Source organism: Lipotes vexillifer, unplaced genomic scaffold (genome assembly GCF_000442215.2).
Source record: "Lipotes vexillifer unplaced genomic scaffold, Lipotes_vexillifer_v1.1 scaffold1126, whole genome shotgun sequence".
NCBI classification, from domain to species: domain Eukaryota; kingdom Metazoa; phylum Chordata; class Mammalia; order Artiodactyla; family Lipotidae; genus Lipotes; species Lipotes vexillifer.
The window spans coordinates 1,222,204-1,243,324 of record NW_006781401.1 but is presented as its reverse complement, the minus strand read 5'-3'; the positions used below and the strand labels follow the sequence as shown (position 1 = coordinate 1,243,324).

General features: G+C 54.3%; 1 protein-coding gene across 1 annotated transcript in view; it reads left to right on the top strand.

The window, feature by feature from the left end:
- Window positions 1-294: 294 nt before the first annotated feature.
- The window catches only part of ITPK1 (inositol-tetrakisphosphate 1-kinase), a 163,386-nt gene continuing 142,559 nt past the window's right edge, over window positions 295-21,121 (top strand). Inside the window, exon 1 of the mRNA XM_007454722.1 lies at window positions 295-523. Within this exon, the coding sequence (XP_007454784.1) occupies window positions 429-523 (95 nt within the window). The 5' untranslated portion in view covers window positions 295-428. The remainder of the gene's footprint in view (window positions 524-21,121) is intronic.

Below are 21,121 nucleotides of genomic sequence, written 5' to 3'. Positions count from 1 at the left end.
CAGAGCGCGGGGGCGATCAGCCGTGGCCGCCGCTGGAGGGCGTGTTGCTCGGTCCCGAGCGCCGGGAGGGCGGTGGGCTGGGCGGTGCCGGCGAGGGAGGGCCTCCCTCCTCTCCTCCCCGGCCCGGCCTGGCGCTCGCGAACTTGCGCGCCGGGAGCCCGGCTGGCGGCGGGGGCGTGGGCGGCGGCGGCGCGGGCGGCCCCGACGCGGCGGCAGCCAGTGGAATGCCGCGCTGAGCGCCGCTCCCTCCGCCTGGGCGCCCGCCCCGCCCCGGCCCGCCCCTCCCGGCAGGACTGCGCGCCCGTAGCCCCGTTCCGCGTCCCCGCCGCCGGGAGGAGGTGCCCGCAAGCTCGCGGCGCGCGCCGGGCCGCCAGACTCGGCCTGTGGGCGATTTCCTCCGGACCCCAGCTCCCCGCCCGAAAAGGAAGATGCAGACCTTTCTGAAAGGGAAGAGAGTTGGCTACTGGCTGAGCGAGAAGAAAATCAAGAAGCTGAATTTCCAGGCCTTCGCCGAGCTGTGCAGGTATGGAGGGACGGGGCTCCGGCGTCCGGGGACCCCCGGCCTGAGCCCAGTTCAGCCTCAGCGGCTGTTTTGGGAGGTTAGAGCGAAACGGAAAGGAGCGGTTCGCGGGGACACTGAGTCCGAGTAGCCAGGTGGCGGTGGTGGCCGCCGGCTGTGTTTGAGAGAAGCAGTGGCCAGTATGGGCGGTGTGGCACGGACCAGGGCTCTCAGGTGCACTGGGACCCCGGGTGGGGAGACCCCTGGCTCCCCAGGGCACGGTGGGAACGCTGCTAAAGGTGGCAGAGGGACCTGGGAAATCGGGGGGTCCACGCTGTCTGCCTGTGGCTGGAGGTTACTTTTGGACTGGAGTGTTTTTCTTCCTTCGTCCGCTTCCCTTCATGGAGAAGGGCACCAGTGTTTATGTTTGCGGACCACCTACTATGTGCCCCGCCGGTGCAGCTCTCTTTGCAAGAAGCTGTCATTGCATGTCACTGGATTAAGCGTCTTTGAAGCGAGTAGCAATACTTGGCATGTATGTGATTTGCTGTCTCATTAGAGCCTCGCACCAGCCTTGGGAATTGGCTGGGTTGGTGATTCAGGGCCACGTGTCTAAGAAGGGGAATCCATCCGCAGAGAGATGGGGTACCTGGCCCTGGGTCCCACAGCTAGGGAGTGGCTGGTGCAGAGGAGGTGCTGGGTAGCGTGGAGGGAAGTGCCGAGAGACCAGGAGGCCTCAGGAAAGGCTGGGCCCAGGGTAGGGCGCCACGGGCAGCGCAGGGGCCCCCCGCCCCACCTCCCCATGCTGGTCCTCAGTGGGGGAGACTCCGGGTGTTTTAATAAGATCGCATTCTTAGTCCATTACAGATGCATCCAGTCTTGGGTCAGGTATGCCTCACCTTGTTCCACCACGGTGGCTTTGCCTCTGAGAAGCTGTTAGTTAAATCCTGCTCTCAGTGAAAGCCTGAGAGAATCAAGCTCCTCAAGCCTTTTGCAAACTCTAGGGGGAAAAACCCTTTTGTTATGCAGTGTCTCCACTTGGTAGATTTGATTCTCGAAAATGGGTCCCACTTGCATTTTTGTCCCTGTTGGGTCACCAAACATAATGATGAATTGAACAATTGGGTTTCCTTATCTCCTGGTGTGCGGAGCAAGTGGCCAGTCTGAGCTGGCCCGCGCAGGCTGGCCTGGCAGTACCTCTGTGCCCCTCATGCCTGTCCCCCGGGCCTGTTGCTCCTTTGCCTTGTTCCAGCCCCCAGGAGCTCTTCTCCCCACAGCCAGAGGGGCGCACCTTGTGTAAAACAGCTCCTGGCTCTGCATCCCTTGGTCTGGGAATGGAGTTGGCTGCCTTCTCTCATGCTGGCTTCCCCAGGAGAAAGTAAGCTTTTCATGGTCAGTAGGGCATGCCGAGTGGCTGGGGAATTCACAAGGAAACCAGGAGGAACTTGCAGCCAGAGCTTTGAAAGTGGGTCTGAAGACTTTTGCAGCGTCAAAAAGGGGCACTTGAACATTGCACCGCAGATACGCACACTTGTGGAAAATGTGCCCTAGACACTGAAGAAATGTGGAGAACCCCTTTGACGTGTTCTCGAAGTCTGGTGCTGGTGTTAGGTGCCCGAGCTCCCCCTGCAGTCATCTAAGACTTGGGAAATCCCCACTGATACCTTGCACCCTTTTTCCTGAGGTCTCTCTGTATTTGTGTCATCCTGTGTCTGCAGCTTAAAGCATGAGGCTTGTCATCTGGTTGGTATGTTTTGCTTGGTAATTAGGAGGCTCTCGCAAAACAGTTCCAGCCGAGGCTCATGGCTGGGTCCTCAGGCTGGACTTGCGGATTGGCTTTCCCTCCCCGTGGACCCTCCTGTCTTTAAAGAGGGGGCTTCAGAACAAGCCGTGATGTCAACCGTTCTGGGGGAAATCCAGCACGGAGTGTTGATTTCTCTGAAGGGGTTATTGTGTTCAAAGTCTAGTTGCATTCTTCTGGCCAAATGGGCTTCAAAGAGAGGAAGGGAAACATTTGGGTCATTCTAGAACCTCAGGAAACCCACTTTGTGTTTTCATCAGGGGTGCTTTAGATATTTTGTCACTTAAGCTTGGGAAGGAAAAGAAAACACCAAAAAGAATTTTTCTGTTTCTTCTCTCCTTTATTACTTTCAGGGCAGCGCCCCCTGGTGGCCGCGTTTTTGTGCTGGATGCAAAATACTCCCACCCTCGAGAGAGTGGCCAGAGTCCTTTGCTGCTCTCATGTTTGATGTGAATGCTGGTGCAGTTTCAGTGGCCGAGAAGGGGGTGTAGATGGACATTGTCATGTTTTTGACTTTCACAATCCGGGGGTGCAGCGCTCCCATTTGGATGGGTGATGAATTGTCTGTGAGTTCCATAGTTAAGTCCAGAGATGTTTGAAAATGGCTTGAGGCTCTGCTCTGAATGTTTGGGGCAGTGGCAGTGGCAGAGAGGATGACCTGAGTGGATCGGGATAAGTTGTTTGTTTAGTCGAACGTCAGTCAGGCCTTGTAAAAATCTTAGACCAGGAAGGGGTGTGGGAGATCATCTCACCAGCCCCCCAACCCTGACCCCCACTGCTCCCATGCCCCTGTTTTTTTGGCCACACTGCCCGGCTTGTGGGATCTTAGTTCCCCAATCAGGGATCAAACCTGTGCTCCCTGCAATGGAAGCGCCGAGTCTTAACCACCGGACCGCCAGGGAAGTCCCCCCAGCCCCTTTGTTTTACAGACGGGGATATGGCATGAGATGGAGCAGCCTCCATACTTTTGTTCCTTTTGTTCAATTTCTAGAATGGATCCAACCTGGGCACCTTGAGACCCACATGGAAAGCAAGTCCTTTCTCCTTGGGCATCTCCGACAGTTGGGCGGACCCCCTCATTATCTTCACGGGGTCCAGCTGCTGCCGTTTTGTCTTGGAGACACTTCCTTGCAAGGCTGAGATGTGGCCTCAGCAGGTGTAATGTTTGCTCTCTGAGGGGCATCACCCGCTGCAGGCATCTGTGGGCCGTCAGAGCAGGTCCCGCTGGGACACCTTAGCAGGCGTGAGGGCCAACCCTTTGGACCCTGGTGCACCTCGATGGGATGGGCTTTCTGGCTCCTCGACAGATGGGCCTTGACTCAGCTTGTTTTTTGTGGCACTGTTTGTTCCTGCCCCTCTCCTGCATGTCTTCCCTTCTCCACGGGGACGGCTCTGGTGTTCTCTTACCCTCCTACCTCCCTTCCCCTTCCCCTCACACTGGAGCACGCTTGCAGCTCCCTCACACCTCTCTTTGTGCCTTTTCGAGAAGTCCAGAAGGAACTTCAGGCGGGGAGCAGAGAAGTAAAGCTGTTAGTTGGAAATGTCTGGTAATTTTTTTTTTTTGGCTGCATTGGGTCTTTGTTGCTGTGCGCGGGCTTTCTCTAGTTACGGCGAGCAGGGGCTACTCTTGGTTGCGGTGCATGGGCTTCTCATTGCAGTGGCTTCTCTTGTTGTGGAGCACGGGCTCTAGGCCCGCGGGCTCAGCAGTTGTGGCGCACAGGCTTAGTTGCTCCGCGGCATACGGGATCTTCCCGGACCAGGGCTCGAACCCGTGTCCCCTGCATTGGCAGGCAGATTCTTAACCACTGTGCCACCAGGGAAGTGCATGTTGGGTGATTTTTTAATTTTTAGTTTTTTTAGTTCTCCACAGTGCTCTGTGTGGAAAGGCTGGCTGACCTGGTTCCCTTTGTCCACGTTTTCTGTGTCAGCCCTCCAATGCCTCACCCCCCCAACTCCTCTTTCCTGCGGCTGAACTTGTGTTGCAGGAGGTGGTAGAAAGGCGCAGGACATCACAAAGCATTTTGGTGTAGAACGTGGGTGAACTTCTGTCTGTCTTTACTGTCGTGTTACCTGACTTTTTCTTTTCTTTTTTTTTGTGGTACGCGGGCCTCTCACAGTTGTGGCCTCTCCCGTTGCGGAGCACAGGCTCTGGACGCGCAGGCTCAGCGGCCATGGCTCATGGGCCCAGCTGCTCCGCCGCTTGTGGGATCTTCCTGGACCGGGGCACGAACCCGTGTCCCCTGCATCGGCAGGCGGACTCTCAACCACTGCGCCACCAGGGAAGCCCTACCTGACTTTTTAATGTTGGAACCTCATCTCACATCATCCTTCCTGGAACCTTATCTCACATCGTCCTCTCTGTAGCTCAGGGTGGCAGAATGGGGAAACTGAGGCTTGGGGCATATGAGGGAATTGCATTCAGAGTGGAGGGCTTCCCTGAGCCCAGACCCCAGGTCTCTACACCTGAGGATGTGGCTGCCTTGTTTATTAAGAAGTTGTTTGCCCAGCTTAGGCCTGGGCTCTTGGAGGCTCCAGAAGGAGGGAGCTGGGAGTTCGGTGTTAACTGTACCCTGGCCTCCAGGGTACCCCCAGGCCGTCCCTTCCCCTCAGGGCCGCTCAGGGCCTACATTCCTGTCTTTATTTTTATTTTTTTTTTATTTTTTACCTTTTTGCTGCGCGGCACGTGGGATCGTAGTTCCCCGACCGGGGATCGAACCTGCACCCCCTGCAGTGGAAGTGCGGAGTCTTAACCATTGGACTGCCAGGGAAGTCCCCATTCCTTTCTTTAAATGAAGGAATCCAGAAGGTTCGTTTTTGCTGGGATGGTTTAGCATTATTCTGTGCTGGGATTCTTTTGGGAGATTCATAGTGGGGAGGAAGGAGAATCTTTTCCTAGATTAAGTGCTGCTGGTCTGTGAGTGGGTATTTTTCTGTTTGTCTTAGTGTTTGGATCTGGCACCGTTTTGGGGGCGTGGAGGTGGGAAGAGGTGCTGACTTTGGTTTTCTTTGCAGCTGTGCATCGGGACAGTCCATACCCAGCCTTGCAAGTAAACACTTTCCAACAGCTTCTGAGGGAGCAAACTGGGCTTCCCACAGGAGAAGACGGCCATCTGGGCGCTGCTGTCTGTTTATGAGCCTGCCTGGGTCCCAGGCCTGGGTCTACAACAGGCCACCCATGTGACCCTGGGCATGTGCCTCAGTGCCCTCATCTTTAAAGTGAGGATACTGACAGTATTAGCTCAGGGTTATGAGCCTTAAAAATGTCAGTATGCAGATGCATACTGTGTCTGGAGCTCTGTGAACGGTGGTTGCCGTCCTTGGTGTGGGGGGAGTGGGCTTCTGCCCACGAATGCCTTTTTATTCCCAGACCTTTGGCATTTGCAGATCGAGTGTCCCGGGCCTGGGCAGTTTTTGAGTGACCCTGAAGTCCGGGAGGGATGCTAACTGCTCATCCTGCCTGGGTGTGAGGTGTGTGTGGGGCGAGCGGGCACGGCTGAGGAGGGGCTACCCTGCCTGGTGCCTCCCAGCATCTCCCTTCACACCCGGCCCGAGGGACTCTTACAGCCCCTTGCGGGGCGGGGCTGCTGTCCTCACCTACTTTATGGATGGGGAGCCTGAGAAAATTACATTAATGCCAGATGATACTTTCATTTTTTTAAGTTCTGAGATTCAAGAGGAGTTTGTGCTGGGTTTCCTGAAAATGCCAAGAGTCTCCATGAGCAATCATGATGCTGTTATTCACTAACATTTATTGTTTTATCTTTTTGAATATGAAATACATGCATATATTAAAATAAAACCCAGAGGATTCAAAATACACAATGAAAAAGACTCAAAATACACAATGAAAAGTCAGTCCGTTTCCTTCTTGTTCTTGAGTTCCGGTCACTCAGGGACATGTGCTCTTGGCAGTCTCTCTCTGGAGGTGTTTTTTTTTTCTTTTTAACTTTTTTTTTTTTTTTTTATTGCATGAAAGATTCTTGGAATTCTGTAGTGCTTTACAACTTTCACAAGTTTCACACATATGATTTGATATAATCCCATTATAACCTTTTTTTAAAAAAATCCCCTACTCCTATATTGCCCCTCCCCCCTCTCTCGAGGTGTTTTGTGCAAAACACAGGGTGTGTGTGTGGGGGGGTCTCTTCCACCCATATCGTTCTGCCCTCGGCTCCTTTCACGGAACACCGTGTCTTAGAGAAATTGAACATCACTGCTTCTTTGGAGACAGTTCTGTATCACTTGCCTCGTTTCTTTAACGGCTCTGGGGTCCAGATATTAGAACAGTGGACCGTATTTCTTGCCCTGTGGCTCGCTTCTGCTGGTGTGGACAGTGGGGCAGGGAGTGCTCTGCGCCATCGCCTGAGTGCTCATTGCTAGATGAGTGAGCCCTGGGTCAAAGGGCAGAGGCATTTTACTTTTTCGTGGCAGTTCTGAAACCACTCACCAGGACAGGGCACTGCTCACAGATGACAGCGCGTGGGAGGACCTGTCACGCACACCCTCCCCAGCACAGCTTGTGGACAGATATTCCTGATCTTGGCCACACACATGGGTGAGAAATGGCACTTTTGGTTTGCATTTCTCTTATGACGGTGAGATTGAGTTCATGTAGGCGGCGCTGGCTGCGCTTGGACAGGCGTGGGGCAGAGCTGGGCCCACTTGTGCATCAGGCTGGGGCCTCCCATCCTAACCCCTGGGCCCTCCTGCCTCCACGGGTTATGTCTCCCTCGTGATTTAGCAGGTTTGGGGCATTCAGTAAATGCTTAGTGAAGTGCCGCATGAGTGCAGTTCCTGAACAGTTGGATGTAAATAGGGTTTTCTGTTCCTACTTGTATTTTGAATTCAGCTGGTAAGCTAGCTTTTTGAGGGAATGTTCTGGTACCTCCTTTATAGAAAGTAAGATTCATTTAGAAAGCAAATCATCATTCAGGAACTGAGCACCTACTCCCTCCCTGGCAAAGCCGCGGTCTTAAACCCCTTCCCTCTTGGTGCATGAATGGGGCCCATCCCTACCTTTCCCCCTCTGCTGGCCCTCAGGGACCCGGCCTGAGTGTGTGGCCTGCTTAGGGGAGAGTGCTGTGCTCCCCAGGGAAGCCCAGGCAGGGTGCGGTGTCTTGTCCAAGGCGACACAGCGGGATGTGGTAGGGGTCGCGGGAGGTGGCCCTCGCCCCACTCCAAGACCAGCTTGCCCTCCCCGCTGCCTGCTGAAGCCTCTTTTCAAACAGCGCTTCCTCTGGAGCTGTGAATGAGGCCGTTCCCATTGGGCTGTTTGAATTCCGCCTGCTGCTTTGTCTTGCCTGCTCCCAGCTGCCCTCAGAAAGCAGCTGCCCTTGTGGCCTATGCCTCCCCAGCTGGGCCTCATGGGCAGGATTGTGTCGGCCTGTCGGGCTGACAGCTCCTGGGGGTGCCCCATTTTTAGGGCTCAGGGGGGTGGATCTGTCACTGGCTGTGCCGATTGGAGAATCATTCCGTGAAGGATCCCTGGACTCCTGCCCCCTTCCCTCCCAGGCCCGTGGGTGCGGGGTGCCCACCCTGTTAACTGCCCTTGGTGTTCCCAGCAGCCCTGCCGTCAGAGCCCGCTGGGTAGACTCTGCTAAGCCGCCAGCTGCCCTGGAGGGAGAAGCAGGACACACAGGCCAAAGTCCCTCCCAAAGATAGCTTCTGGGAGATGCCTTTTTTTCTTTCCTTTTGCTCAGGATCCTAAACCCTTAGTGCCCCCTGGCTGCCCTTGTTCTTTCCCTCTGCTCATTGTCTGTCTCTCCTTTGGAAAGTTGGCTCCATAAAGGTCAAGACTTTGACAGTTCTGTTCCCTGCTGAAGCCCCAGTGCTTGTACCAGGGCACACAGTAGGGCTCAAGAGAGCATCTGTTAGTGGATGAAGGAACTGACTGGTGGGTTTTGGAAGCCTTTTCTGTGTCCCTGTGACTCAGCCAAAGCTACTTGTGACTCTGGAGTGCTCTGGGCCAGGAAGGAAGACCCAGGGTGAAGGCGGTAGGTCCCAGGTCAGGGAGGAGACCGTTGGCTTCATTCCTTCATTCACTCAGCAAGTCCCGAGCATCCACCCCGGCCTGCCTTGTGCTGGTGCCGGTCCCTGCCCCCTGCGCCTGGTAAGGAGATGAAGGGAAACCAGCACACGGATACATTTAAAACGCTGCAAGGTAGAACTAGAGCCAGGAAGCCTACAAATGGGAAAGCCATGACAGGAGCAGCTGCAGCCACTTCAGCACTATGTGGTCAGAGAAGGCCTCTCTGAGGAGGTGACGTTTAATGAGGGGCGAGTGCCTGTTCCTCTAGGAGCTAAAGAGCTACAGGGTGGGTGGGGTCTGCTGCCCGGAGGTCACACGCCCTAGCCTGCCTCTGCCATGGCCCTGGATTCCCTGAGGACCGAGGGCAGCCGTCTAGGGAAGAGCAGGCCAGTTTCCACATTAGACAGGTGGTGGTCAAAGGAGGCAGCAGGGTGTCCTGCAGTAGCATTGTTCCCTGACAGTGTGACAGGGGACCAGGGGGGTGGCCCTGGAACCTTCCTCCACCTGAGGCTGCAGCTGTGCTCTGGGGGCCAGACAGGAGGACAGATGATCCCCTCTGGCCTCGTCCAGTCCAGACTTTGTGTTCAGGAATGAGCAGTTCTGGGCTTTGGGGGGCTGGGGCGGGAAAGGGTGGGGGACCCTATGGCCCTGGTAGGCCCTAGGCCAGCTGACCTTTCCTAAAGCTCAGGTTAGGCCTCAGGTGCCCAGGGAGCGGGGGGAAGGATGCTTGCTCTCTTTTACACTCATTTACCTTCCTCCAGGCCAGTGTTTGCTGAACTCGCCCAACGAAAGAAGCACTGCGGGCACCAGGGAAAGACGCATCCTTGAGTCCACCCCCTCCCCCTTCAAATTCTCCAGGGAAAGGGCCTGGGAGCCTCCTCTTGACAAGTGCCCTGCTGATTCTTCAGGACACTGAAGGGACACTGTCATTTCCCAAACAGTGTTACTAGGCCTCACCCCCGAACCATCAGGCACGTTTGACGCTGAGTTAAACAGGCGAAAGCAGCTTCCTTACTGTGGGGCTTCTCTGGGACAGGGGCTTTGCAGGAGGGCATCTGGGATGTAAAGGTTCCCAGGCTGGTCTGTTCCCGGAGTCCCTGTGCGGGACTCGTGTTCCCCGGAGCCCAGCCTGGGAAACTCTGGTGAGGCACTCGCCATCTGCTGCCTCGTTTGAGCCTCATCACACGGGAAGGGGGGCAAGGCAGGGGCACCAGGCTGCCCACCCAGCTTCCCTGCCTGCTGGTTACTACCTTTTGGGCAATCCTGTTTCCCCTTTTAAAAATGTCTCGCCTCTGGCTGCTGGTTTGCACTGAAGTTACTTAGAGGTGGATCCTGAGGCTGGGGAGGAGCTAGTTTTTGCACTGGAGACATTCCTGGGGACCGGCTCAGCCAGGTGCACGCTGAGCATCGGGCCAGGGCCGGCAGCAGAGGCCGGAGCACAGCCTGCGGTGCCTTATTCTGCAGCTTAGTCTGCAAACCCATGGGCTCCTCATCAGGCTCCGGCCTGCTCTGGTCTTAGAGCCTCTGAGCCATGAAACCAGAACCGGGGGCTTGTCCAGGAGTCCCTCCATGCTTCAGAAGGGCTGTGTTGAAGTTCCCTCCTGTTCCCTCCTGGATCAGTGGCTCATACCAGATTTCAGAGCACAGGGAGAACTTACCACGGGCCGGGCACTATTGTATGTCGGGAATCTACTCTCCAAGACGGCATATCTCTATTTGCTAGATGAGAACACCGAGGCTTGGGGAGAGGCGAGATGACTTGCCTACTCACTCAGCTGTGAGTGGCAACGCTTGGATTCACCCTCGGGGCTCACTGACTCTTGGAACCCTGCTGTTTCTACCCTGCCAGGTGACTTTTATCTCCGTCTTGAACGTGACATCTTGGTACCATTGGACTGATACCCAGTTTCAAAAGAAAATCAAGGCATTCTTTTCTGAGCATCCTGTGTGTGCAGTTATGGGGCCCAGAGGGGTGGTGGGTGGTAAGATGTCTGTAAACTCGGAGCCCAAGACTTGCCTGATTGACTGTAGATGACTGACAAGCTATTCTGCCTCCCCAGGCCTCTGCTCCTCCATCTGTAAAGTGGGCATAGTACACCCACCTCTAGGGCTGCTGAGCATGGCAGGTGCTTCGGATGTGACAGGACTCCCTCTCCCCGTGGGCCACCTCACACGCCCTCCTACCTGGCCAGGCCAGGGTCTGGGGCCTTTGACACATCTCCGGTGGAGCCCCCAGCCCAGGGCAGGCAGAGAGCCTCCCTGCCCGGCTCCCCTATCCTTTTCTGGTGTGGGGGACCTCCAGCGCCTGTGCCCAGGACATGTCCCCAGCCTCTCAGCTCACTGCTTCCTGGGAGGGGCTGTGGGTGGTGGGTGGCTGCAGAGTGGAGGCCCCTGTGGCAGTTTTGCTTTCATTTCTGCCTCACACCCTTTATCCATCCAACAGTCGAGGGCTGGGGCGTGGAAACCTCTGGAGCCCTCCCTGGGGCCCTCGTCCCAGTGCAGGTTGCTAGGCACCCCCCTTTCCGGTGGATGAGTTTGGGTGCTGTGGACCCGTGCTGCAGTGAGCACCCCGGGGGTGGCCTGGGGCCGCGGAAGGCTCTTTCTCGCAGTGCATTGGGCTGGGTCCCATGGAGGGGAGGGTGGTAGCAGGGGGCTGCAGGTTGTGTGTGGCTCTCTTTCTGTTCTCTAGGGGGGATGGGGGGGCCTTGGAGAGGAGAGAAGGGGGCATGTGTGTGTGTGGGTATTTGTGAGTCCCCAGGGGCTGTTGTGCTGTTTCCCATCCTCCCGGCATCCTGGACGTCTTTCTGAGGAACGTTCAGCGCTGTGGGACTCTTGGTTTCTCTCTGGATGGGGTTTCCTCTTTGTTCCCCAGCCCGTGTTACAGAGGCCCAGAAGGAAGATGCAGAGGTAGCCCCAAGTTGCAGAGCTAGTAGGTGGGGCAGCTTGGATTTGAACCTGGCCTTGCTGACACTAAAGCTTATATTCTTTAAGATTTTATTCTAAAAGTCCTAACATTCACTGTGGGATCCTTGAAAAGCAAAGGAATTCTGGCCATTCTGTCAGAGATCTGTTCCCGCCTCCCTGTGGGCAGGTCTGGGCAGGGGCTCCAGGGTCCTGTCGGGAAGGAATTCTGCTTCTTGCGGAATCAGCCCCCAAGCCCCCCGCCTGCACTTTGAACCGGGCGCAGCAAGTCGTGGCCTGTGCCTAAGGAGGTTTGGTTGCTCAGAGCCTCGCTGCCTGAGCCTCTGGGCCTCAGTGCCCCTGCTGGTGAGGAATGTGCTTATTACCTTGGGGGAGCTGCTGTGGCTGCCCTGGCATGGAGCGGGCAGTGGGGTCCGTGGCTTGAGGCCGTGGATGTCGTGGCATCATTTCCAGTGTTACAAGAACAGCTGAGCCCTGGGAATAACAGTAGCTCCCGATTCTGGAGCTCCAGCCACGGGCCTGACCCTGTGCTTTAAGGCTCCCAGTGCACACATGGAAACAGGCTCAGAGAGGGTAAGGGACCTTCCCCAGGTTTCATAGCTGGTCACTCCTGGGGGTGCGATTTGAACAGCACTTTCTGTGAATCTAAAGCTCCGACCCTTGACCATTAAGAGTTTCTTTCTTTGTAAACGAAGGCAGAGGATGAGAGGATGGCTTTCCTTTTGTCTGAGCTCTTTTCTAATGACCTGTCCTCGGTGCCCTTTAGTTTTTAACTTTTCTCCTTTTCATTTTCAATTTCAATTGGATGTATGGCTTGCCTGGAGTCAGGAAATTTAGGTGCTGGCTCTGTTGGTGTCCACTCAGGCTGGGTATCAGCTGAGTCACCTTTCAGCAGCGTTGCCGTCCGTCCTGTGGATGCCGTGTTTGGGCTGCCCAGTTTGCTACGTGCTCTGTCCAGACAGCGTCATTCAGATTCCCAGGAGCCTGCCATTCTCGCCTCACACGCTCCTCCCTTGAAATCCTCTGAGCCTATGTGGATGAGGCCCCACGGCCTACTCTTCTGTTTAAATTGCCATGCATGTCCCTTTTTGGGGTCACCTTGGGGAACCTTGGTGCTTTTTCTACTGAAGGTAGAGGGTTTTGGAAGCACCTTGGAAAGACCCCAAAAGCCTGGAAGGCTCTTGGGAACATTCTCATTGGAGCCATTCCTTGGCTTCAGAAGTGGGGGGATGCTTGTGAAAGAGCTTCGAGATCCGGAGCAGGAACTTGCAGGCTGGGGTGCTGGGTTCTGGCTGTGTGACTTTGGGCCAAGCCACCTAACCTCTCTGAGGCTTTCGTTTCTATACCTGAAATGGGCGTTTTCTACCAAGCTGCAGCAGAATAGTTCTGCAGATTGGGTGAGCTGAGGCAGCTTGAGTCTTTTTTAGCGCAGAGCCTGGCTCTTGGTGGGCAAATGGTAACTCTGTTATTCAGAATCAGCCATTAGAGGGTGATGGAGCTGTTGACCAGGAGCTTATGTTTGAGCAGCCCTCACATCTGGGGAGGAGATGGGCAAGCTGAGTCTCGGAAGCCGCTTAGGTGGGGCTCTGCTGGATTCCTCGTGATGTCCCAGGGACAGTGTGTATCTCGGTCAGTGGTGGGATGTGAAGGTTGACCCAGCCTCTTACTGGATGGGTGACCCGGGTGTGTTTTGGCCCCTCTCTGGGCCTTAATTTCCTCCTTGATAAGAGTCAGCCTCGTGCGTGCGCACAGGAGGGGCTCAGCACACAAATTTGCTCCTTTCTTGTTCAGGCCAGAGGCCATCTCTGACAGAAGCAGGGGAGGGCTGCCCTTCACTCCCCCAACCTGTAGTCACACCCTCTGTGTCGACGGGTGATGGAGAGTAAACTTCCCCTGCTGGTGAGATGCGGAGGTCCGCCATCTGAGAGGAGGAATTTCCCAAAACCTCCGAGCCAGAAGGAGTCCTTGCAGGTGAGGATTTGCAGCTCAGAGCGTCCAGCCTTGACGGTTCGTGCACACAGGGGATCGGCCCGATGTGCTGGGCCTGAGCCCTGGAGCCCACGGGTGCTTCTCCTCTGGCTTCCGGGGAACTGCAGGTCGGATGTGAGGCCACAGGGTCTATTCTTTTCTGTTCCGTTCTGAGCCCTTGTTGGCAGACCCCACCTCGTCCGGGATGAGTTCTTTTGGTTCGTGGGCCCAGGCACTTGGGGGTAGGACCCCCGGCCTGGTGGTCTTTCCTGTCCTTCCTCCAGCCTTGCCAGGAATATGCCGAAAGGGTAATAAGCTCTATTGGATTTGGGTTGCTCCCCTGGGAAGGGCAGGGGAGTGGGCGGGTAGCCATATGGGACATGGACAGTTCTGGGGTGGGGGGAATGGGGACTCCCCTGGGAGTGAGACCTGAGGACTGGCCAGGTGCCTGCAAATCTGTCTTCACTGCCGGAGGACCCAGTGGGGCAGCCGGGGCAACCGTGTCCTCCAGGCTTCTCTCTCTCAATCAACCAACAGACGTGGAGAGTTGCTGGGATGAAGTTAACGATCTGAGCAGAAGAGCGATTGTCTGACTGATTTCTGCAAGTGGCAGCAGTGTCTTGGTTTCCGTAGAAGCCTCAGTGCCAACTGGGTTCAGTAATAAAGGGGCTCCTGTAAGTGGTAACGCCATGCAGAGGTCTGGCTTCAGGTATAGGTGGATTCAGGGGCTCTTGTGGTGTCCTCGGGACCCAGTCTCTCTGGGTCCCTGGCTACCCTCGTGTGGCTCCATTCTCAGGCCCATGTGATACAAGGTGAGTCCTCACAACTGACCTTTATTCTGAGTGCCAAGTTCCTTGTGTGTTATCTGCTTTGATCTGCGTTACACTCCATGAGGGTGTGGGCTTTTAGTACCCCTGTTTCCTAACAGAAGGAGTGAAGGCACAGAGAGGTTAAATAACTATAGCCCAGGGTCACAGCTGGTCGGTGGCAGGACTGGGCTGCAGACCCGGGCTGGTGGCTTCGGGGCCTCCCTCCACCTGGGACGTAGGTCAGCCTGGGCCACACATAGCTGTCCCTCAGCCAGGTGCTGGGGCCGGTGGAGTGCCCCGTTCCCTACCACGTGATCTGCGTGTGGGCCGGTTGGACCCCACGCAGGAAGCTGGGGACTTCCCTGAAGACAGTGGGATTGGCCGCTGGGCAGCCAGGGGAGATGGGGATACTCCCTGGTTCTGGGCTCCGGGGCCAGAGCGCTGTTCCCAGTGGGGGAGTGACGGCCACCTCCACGAGTGAGAGCCTGAGGCTGGGCCCCTGGCTTCCTCTTTCCCGTCAAACAAACCCGAGCTGGTTCATTCCCACAGCCAGTCGGACGCAGGCAGATTCTGAGGGCCCTGAGCCCAGTGATCACACAGGGGCATCCTGGAGGAAGGGCTTATGTAACCCTGCCTTGAGGGATGGGGTCTGGGGCCATGGGCAGAGGCTGTATTGACACCGAGTGTTTGGGGTGAAACAGTCTTGCGTTACGTAAACACACCGTCGCCCTGTTGCCGTCTGGCCCTGCCCCATTCACGCCGGGGAATGTTTAGGTGCCTTTTCTCCCCAGGAGCCTGCGGGATTTCGCAGCTGTGAACTTTGGCTTGGGGGCTCAGTCCTCCTGCAGGGGGAGCATTAGTGCGGGACGCCGGCTCTCCTGCCTGCTCTCTGGCACCCGAGCAGGCCTGCTGGGAGTAGTTCCTCCTGGAAGGGGAGGAAGTGACTGGTGGCCACACACCCAGGCCCTGCACACCTCAGGGCCCCAGTCCTGGGGGCCCCTGGCGAAGGGGCAGGGCTGGAGGCCGGGAGAAGGCTCAGGGTGGTAGGGCCTGGTGAGGGGTTTTGGTTCCTGATGGTTCCTTTCTGGAACCAGTGGGTGAGCAAGGACCCCTTGAGAAGCCGGTGGCTGCCCTGCTCAGTGCCCTTGCCCTGCCTGCTGGGTGCCTGTACTTGGGTGTTCCCGAATTCTCATAGGCCAGCGGTTCTTGTTAGTGGCGTGGCCTTTGGTGGCAGGTAGATAGAGGTAGTGGTGGTGGGAAAACAGTGGAAGGGAAGGCTGTCCCGGGCCCTCCCCTTTGCTGTGGCCACCGTGGACTGCAGGCCTGGCCTGACATCTGTCAGCCCCCCGGTAGCTTCCTGGGGCTGTATGATGAAGCAGCCGGGTCAGGAAGCTCACGTCTGTCTCATTCATTCTCACTGTCGAGCTGTGTGGCCTTCATCAGAGTCCCTATTTGAGGGCCCCCAACTCAGAGGTCCTGGGGAGCGAATACTTCTGGTTTAGCTGGTCGGACTGCCGATTGGGCCCGAGTTGTCAGCTCATCAGGTCTGTTATGTGAGGCTGCGAGGAGGGGTCATTTCAGTTTATCAGCTGATTAAAAACAGCCCTTGAAAACAGAAACCAAGCCGGAGAAGGTCAGTGACTTGTCTGCATGAAAATTCCATAGTTTCTTGTGGACAGGTTTACATCTGACTTGCGAATAGCACTAAAAAACTTTTGTTAAAGAATAGTGTACGTGATCAAAATTTAAACCATACCTAAGAGCGTGCAGTGAAAACTTGGTCTCCCTTACACTTCACCCCAGGCCCTGGAGGCCACCGTGTTACCACGTTCTCACCTGTCCTCTCAGACACTGGTGTACGCACACACACACATGCACAGCCCCCTTTTTTGTTTCTGAAACAGTGATGGCCATTATCCATGCTCTCATACAATTACCTTTTTATTTTCGTTTAATATAGCTTATGGGTGATTCTATACTTGTACAGATGTTGAACTGTCATTGCCTAGGAAATACTACATGAACATAGCTTTACTCTTCTGTTTTAGTACAACCTCAGGCTTGAAAAAGACCCCTTGTCAGTTTCTCTTGGGGGTTCTAGCCTTGCCCGGGGGCTCATGGTTTACCTTCTCCCTTAGTCTGCCTGGGCTGCCGTAACAAATGTCATAGGCTGGGCACCGTAAACAACAGGTGTTTATTTCTCACAGTTCTGGAGGCTGGGAAGTCTGAGATCAAGGTGCCTGCCAGTTTGGTTCCCAATGAGGGTCCACTTCCTGGTTCATAGATGGCCACCTTCTCTCTGTGTCCACACGTGGCGGGGAGAGAGCTCTGGTCTTTTCATCTTGTAAGGGCAGTAATCCCATTGTGGGGTCTCTGCCTTCATGACCTCATCTAACATTAAGTACCTCCCCAAAGCCCCCCCCATCCCAATACCATCACCTTGGGGGTTAGGGCTTTAACATGAATTTTGGGGGGACACAAACATTCAGTCAGTAGCATCTCACCTGACAGAGGTTGTACAGGGGTTGCCATCCATCTAAGGCTGGGGGTCCTCAGTGTGTGTGGGTCTCTACCTCCTGCCCCACATACATGTGGCCCTTAGTGGAGCTGCTGCCTAGAAGGAAGCCAACAGGTGTGCTGGTCCAGGCCTGCCACTGGCTCCTGAACCCAGCCCCCGTGCCCAGGGCATGACTGACCTGGGGTAGGTGATGGGCCTCCTTTCCCTCATCTGTAAAATGGGCACATTAGCACCCAGTTGGGAAGTTCGGGGGATCAGAGGAGGTGATGGCTGAATTGGTGGAGGTGGTCTCTGACACATGATGGGGGATCTGATTATAATTTACGCTCTTCCCCAAATAATTTTTTTTTTTTTCTGCCTAGAGATGAATATTTAGAGAGCTGAATATCATCTGTGATCTCAAAACTGGTCAAAGGAAGGGGTAGCTGGTGTGGCCCCTTAAACTGGGAAGGACCAATTTTGGTTGATAACCTCCTAACCCAGCACTCTTGCTGGGGCTGGTTGGTGGGGGGAGGGGGTCCTCTCTAGCTCCGCCAAGTCTGGATTTCCTCAGCTGCTTCCATCAGAGTCTTTCTCCTTCCCAGCCCCACATGCTTCTGGGTAGGGTCTCCCACCAGCCAGCCCCTCACTCATGCTGAGCCCCAGCCGAAGGAAATGAAAGAACGTCATCTTTTCTCTTGGCATTTTTGGTCCTCTGTAAAGACAGTGTAACACCATGAAAGCAAAATTTGAAGAGACAGATCAATCCTCTACTCCTCACCCCACCACGTCTAGTTCCTTTTTTGTATCTAAAGTTGCAGAGTTGAAAACATTGTATGGGTAGCGTTTTGATTTTTGCTTTCTGCGCACAGCCTTGTAGTGTAAACTAATTCCATGTTGCTACAGTCTTTTTAAAAAAATAAAGAAATAGACTCATTTATTTATTTATTTATTTTTGGCTGCGTTGGGTCTCCATTGCTGCTCACAGGCTTTCTCTAGTTGCAGCGAGTGGGGGCTACTCTTGGTTGCGGTGCGCGGGCTTCTCATTCTGGTGGCTTCTCTTGTTGTGGAGCACGGGCTCTAGGCACGTGGGCTTCAGTAGTTGTGGCCCACGGGCTCAGTAGTTGTGGGCTGCTGACTCTAGAGCGCAGGCTCAGTAGTTGTGGCTCGTGGGCTCTAGAGCGCAGGCTCAGTAGTTATGGCGCACGGGCTTAGTTGCTCTGCAGCATGTGGGATCTTCCCAGACCAGGGCTCAAACCCGTGTCCCCTGTGTTGGCAGGTGGATTCTTAACCACTGCGCCACCAGGGAAGTCCCGCTACAGCCTTTAGAGTGATCTTTTAAAAAATTTTAAAAATTTTATTATGAACATTTCCAACACGTATAAAAGAAAGAATAATAAAATGAACTCCCTCCCCCCATACCAAGTATTAACCATTATTAACTTATGGCTCATCTTGTTTTATTTCCCTCATATTATTATGAAGAAAATCTCAGCCATAGTTCATATGTAATTTAGTATGATCCTTAAAAGCTAAGGACTTACATAATCAATATGATCATGTATTTATAGTTTAATTTTCCTTTTCATAAACCAAATATCTTAAAAGATAATAAGAGTGTCATCATTCCCCCGTCCCCCGCCTGCCGTCAAAAATGCTAAGGACTTAAAACATAATCCCAATGATGTTATCCCACCTGAAAATAAAGTACAATAGACGATGGTCCTTTTTCATTGCTATGCGATAGCTCTGTGGGGTGTCTACGCTGTGATATATTGAGCTATATAATCTTATGATTGAATAGTTCGATTATTTCCAGTTTTCTTGCTGGTGTGGATAATGCTGCATTGGATATCATTGTGAATATAATTGCCTTCCTTCCCTTTCTAATTCCATTACGTGTAAGTAAGAGTTTTACCAGTTACTGTTGAATAACAAACCATCACCAGCGTAGCGCCTTTAAACAGTAACCACTTGTGAGCTCACTGCTCTGCGGCGCGGTGGTTCGGGCTGGGCTCCCTTGTGTATCTGCGGTCAGCGGCCATTCAGTCAGGATCTCTGCTTCTGCGGCTTGGCCTCTGCTCAGCCAGGGTGATGGGGGTGACCCGGCCATGGGCGTCTCATCGCCCAGCAGGCTGCCTGGGTGTGTGCTCTTATCCAGGGGGCAGGGGTCCAAGACAATGGGCGTTTCCAAGGCCTCTGGAGGCCTGGTCTCTCCACCACAGTCTGTTGGCCAAACAAGGTTCAAGGACCACCCAGATTCAGGGGGTGAGAAAAATGAACTTCACCTCTTTCTTTTCTTTTCTTTTTTTTTTTTTTTTTTTTTTTTTTTTTTTTGAGTACAAAAATGGAATTTACTCAGGGAAATATTGAGGCTGTCACATAAATCACCTGTTTCTGTAGAATAGTTGCTTCTTAACCTTTCGTAGAGGTTGTGGAGATCTTTGAGATTCTGATGAAAGCTATAGATCCTATTCTGAAGAAATGACATGTAATAATACACGTATACCAAAACACAGAGAATGCCACAGGCTTTCTGAAGCAAAGGTTCTATGGATCCCAGGTGAAAGCTGCTTGTTTGACACAGTTGGCCTAGATTTTCAGGAAGGATGACGTGTAAGCATTCTTTAGAACAATTATCTTGTAAGATTTCTACAAGATAATCCACCAACGAGTAATTCCATGGTCACATAAGTTTGGGGAGCAGTGCATACCCGGAGATTTAAAACACACAATAGCATATTAGAAATCCTAAGACATCTTGCCAGAAAGAAACCTTATTGTCTTTGACTTAGCGTTTTGCGTTTGACATGTTAGCATCTCAGAGAAGACATCTTGGGAGACACAGCTTGGTCCAGTATCCACTCCGTGACTTATTAGCTTTGTGACCTTCGGCAAAGAGCTTAACTGTGTGAACCTCGGTTTTCTCGTCTGTGAAATTGGGACAATGATACTAATGCCACTCTGTTGGCTTGGTCGCAGCGGCAAAGTCATTGCAAAGGGTGCGGATGGCCAGGATGGAAAAGGCCCCATCCTTTGGAGCTCTGGTCCATGGGGGGAGGTGTGTGTGGGTAACAGACATGTCAACCAGTGAGGTAAAGGGGTGATTTCAGGAGGGAACAGGAAATGAAGTGATAGCAGTGATGTGAAGCCATCTGGGGACTGTCCCCAGGGTGGTGAGCGAAGGCCTTTCTAAAGGAGAGACTCCTTCTGCGACCTGACTGGTCAGAAAGAAGCAAAGCTGTGGAGAGTCTGGAGCGTCTCAGGCAGGGGGAGGAACAAGTGCAAAGGCCCTGGGGCGCCTTAGGGCCAAGGAGCTTGGTGTGTTTGTGGAGCAGCAGGGAGGACGGCTTGGCTGGAGCCAGGCTTGTGAGGTGTGAGGGAGGGAGCAGTAGAGACGGAGGCGGAGCCAGATTCTTCAGGGCTGCCCATGCCGAGGCGGCATGCAGCCTGAGTTTTATTTACGTGAGAGGGGACGGCAAAGACTCCCATCAAATCACCCCACAAGATGGCCCTTGAACATTGATGACCGCTTTTAAAGCTTTGGGCGGTGTTCAGAGCTCCAGGGCAAGGTGTTGAGGCTGTCTGTGCTTATTATCCTTGAGGATGTTAAATGTCAGCTGAAAAGCATTGGCTCCTTGCGCCCCTGGGGCCGTGCTCAGCCCTCAGGTGGGTGAGGACCTGTGTGTGTGTGACTGTGTCCTGGAGCAGGCCGTCCTCCTGGCTGGGCGGTCACAGGGACACGTCTGTACGCTTGGGGCAGCCTGGGCTCCCCTCCCTCCACCTGAATAACAAAGTGCCCAGAGCCGGCTTTGGAAGGAGGGACCTGGGTTTCAACCTTGCTTCTGCCACTTTCTACCTCTGTCGTTTGGGGCAAGTTGTTGAACTTCTCTTGAACCTCAGTTCCTACATCTGTAGGATGAGCAAAGCACTTTTTAACATTCACAGTTGATGTGTCAGTTGAAATAACGAATGTAAAGCCCTGTCGTTCACCGCCTGCCGCATTTATTTATTTATAAATGTTGGAAGTACCCCATCCCGGGTTCCTTGGTAAATGGGAGGCGGATGGTATTAAAGTTGTGGAGGTGGTGTTATCGGTGGTGCTGTGGGTCTGGGTTAGAGCCGGTACTAAGCTGGGAGCACCCAGGGGCTCAGCTGGGTGTGGGAGATAGAAGCCTTGAAGGGTTACGCTAGTTGTGCTCCTGTTCGGAACAGCGGGAGTGGTGGGGGGCGGGGGCAGTTTTCTCCGTCTAGGAGGAGCCAGGAAGGCTTCCGCTGGGTCTTTGAGGGTCTGGAGGAGCTCACTGGACAGAGGAGTGTGGATTTAAGGAAGTACACGTAGCGAGCCGGCATGTGGGAAGGTGTGATCTGTGAGGTCAGGGGTCCTCAGACAGGGACTCGGGACGTGTCGGGTCAGGGGCAGATGGGGGCTGCAGAGAGCCACTGGAAGCCTGGGCTGATGACCATCTAGAGACCAATGAGGTGGGGTACAGGGGGAGGAGCACCTCTGATGCGCATCCCCACTCTGTGAGTGGCAGGTATGGCTGTGCAGGTGAACAGGTGTGTGAGGAGCCTGGAGCCTGGAGGTTCCCCCCCC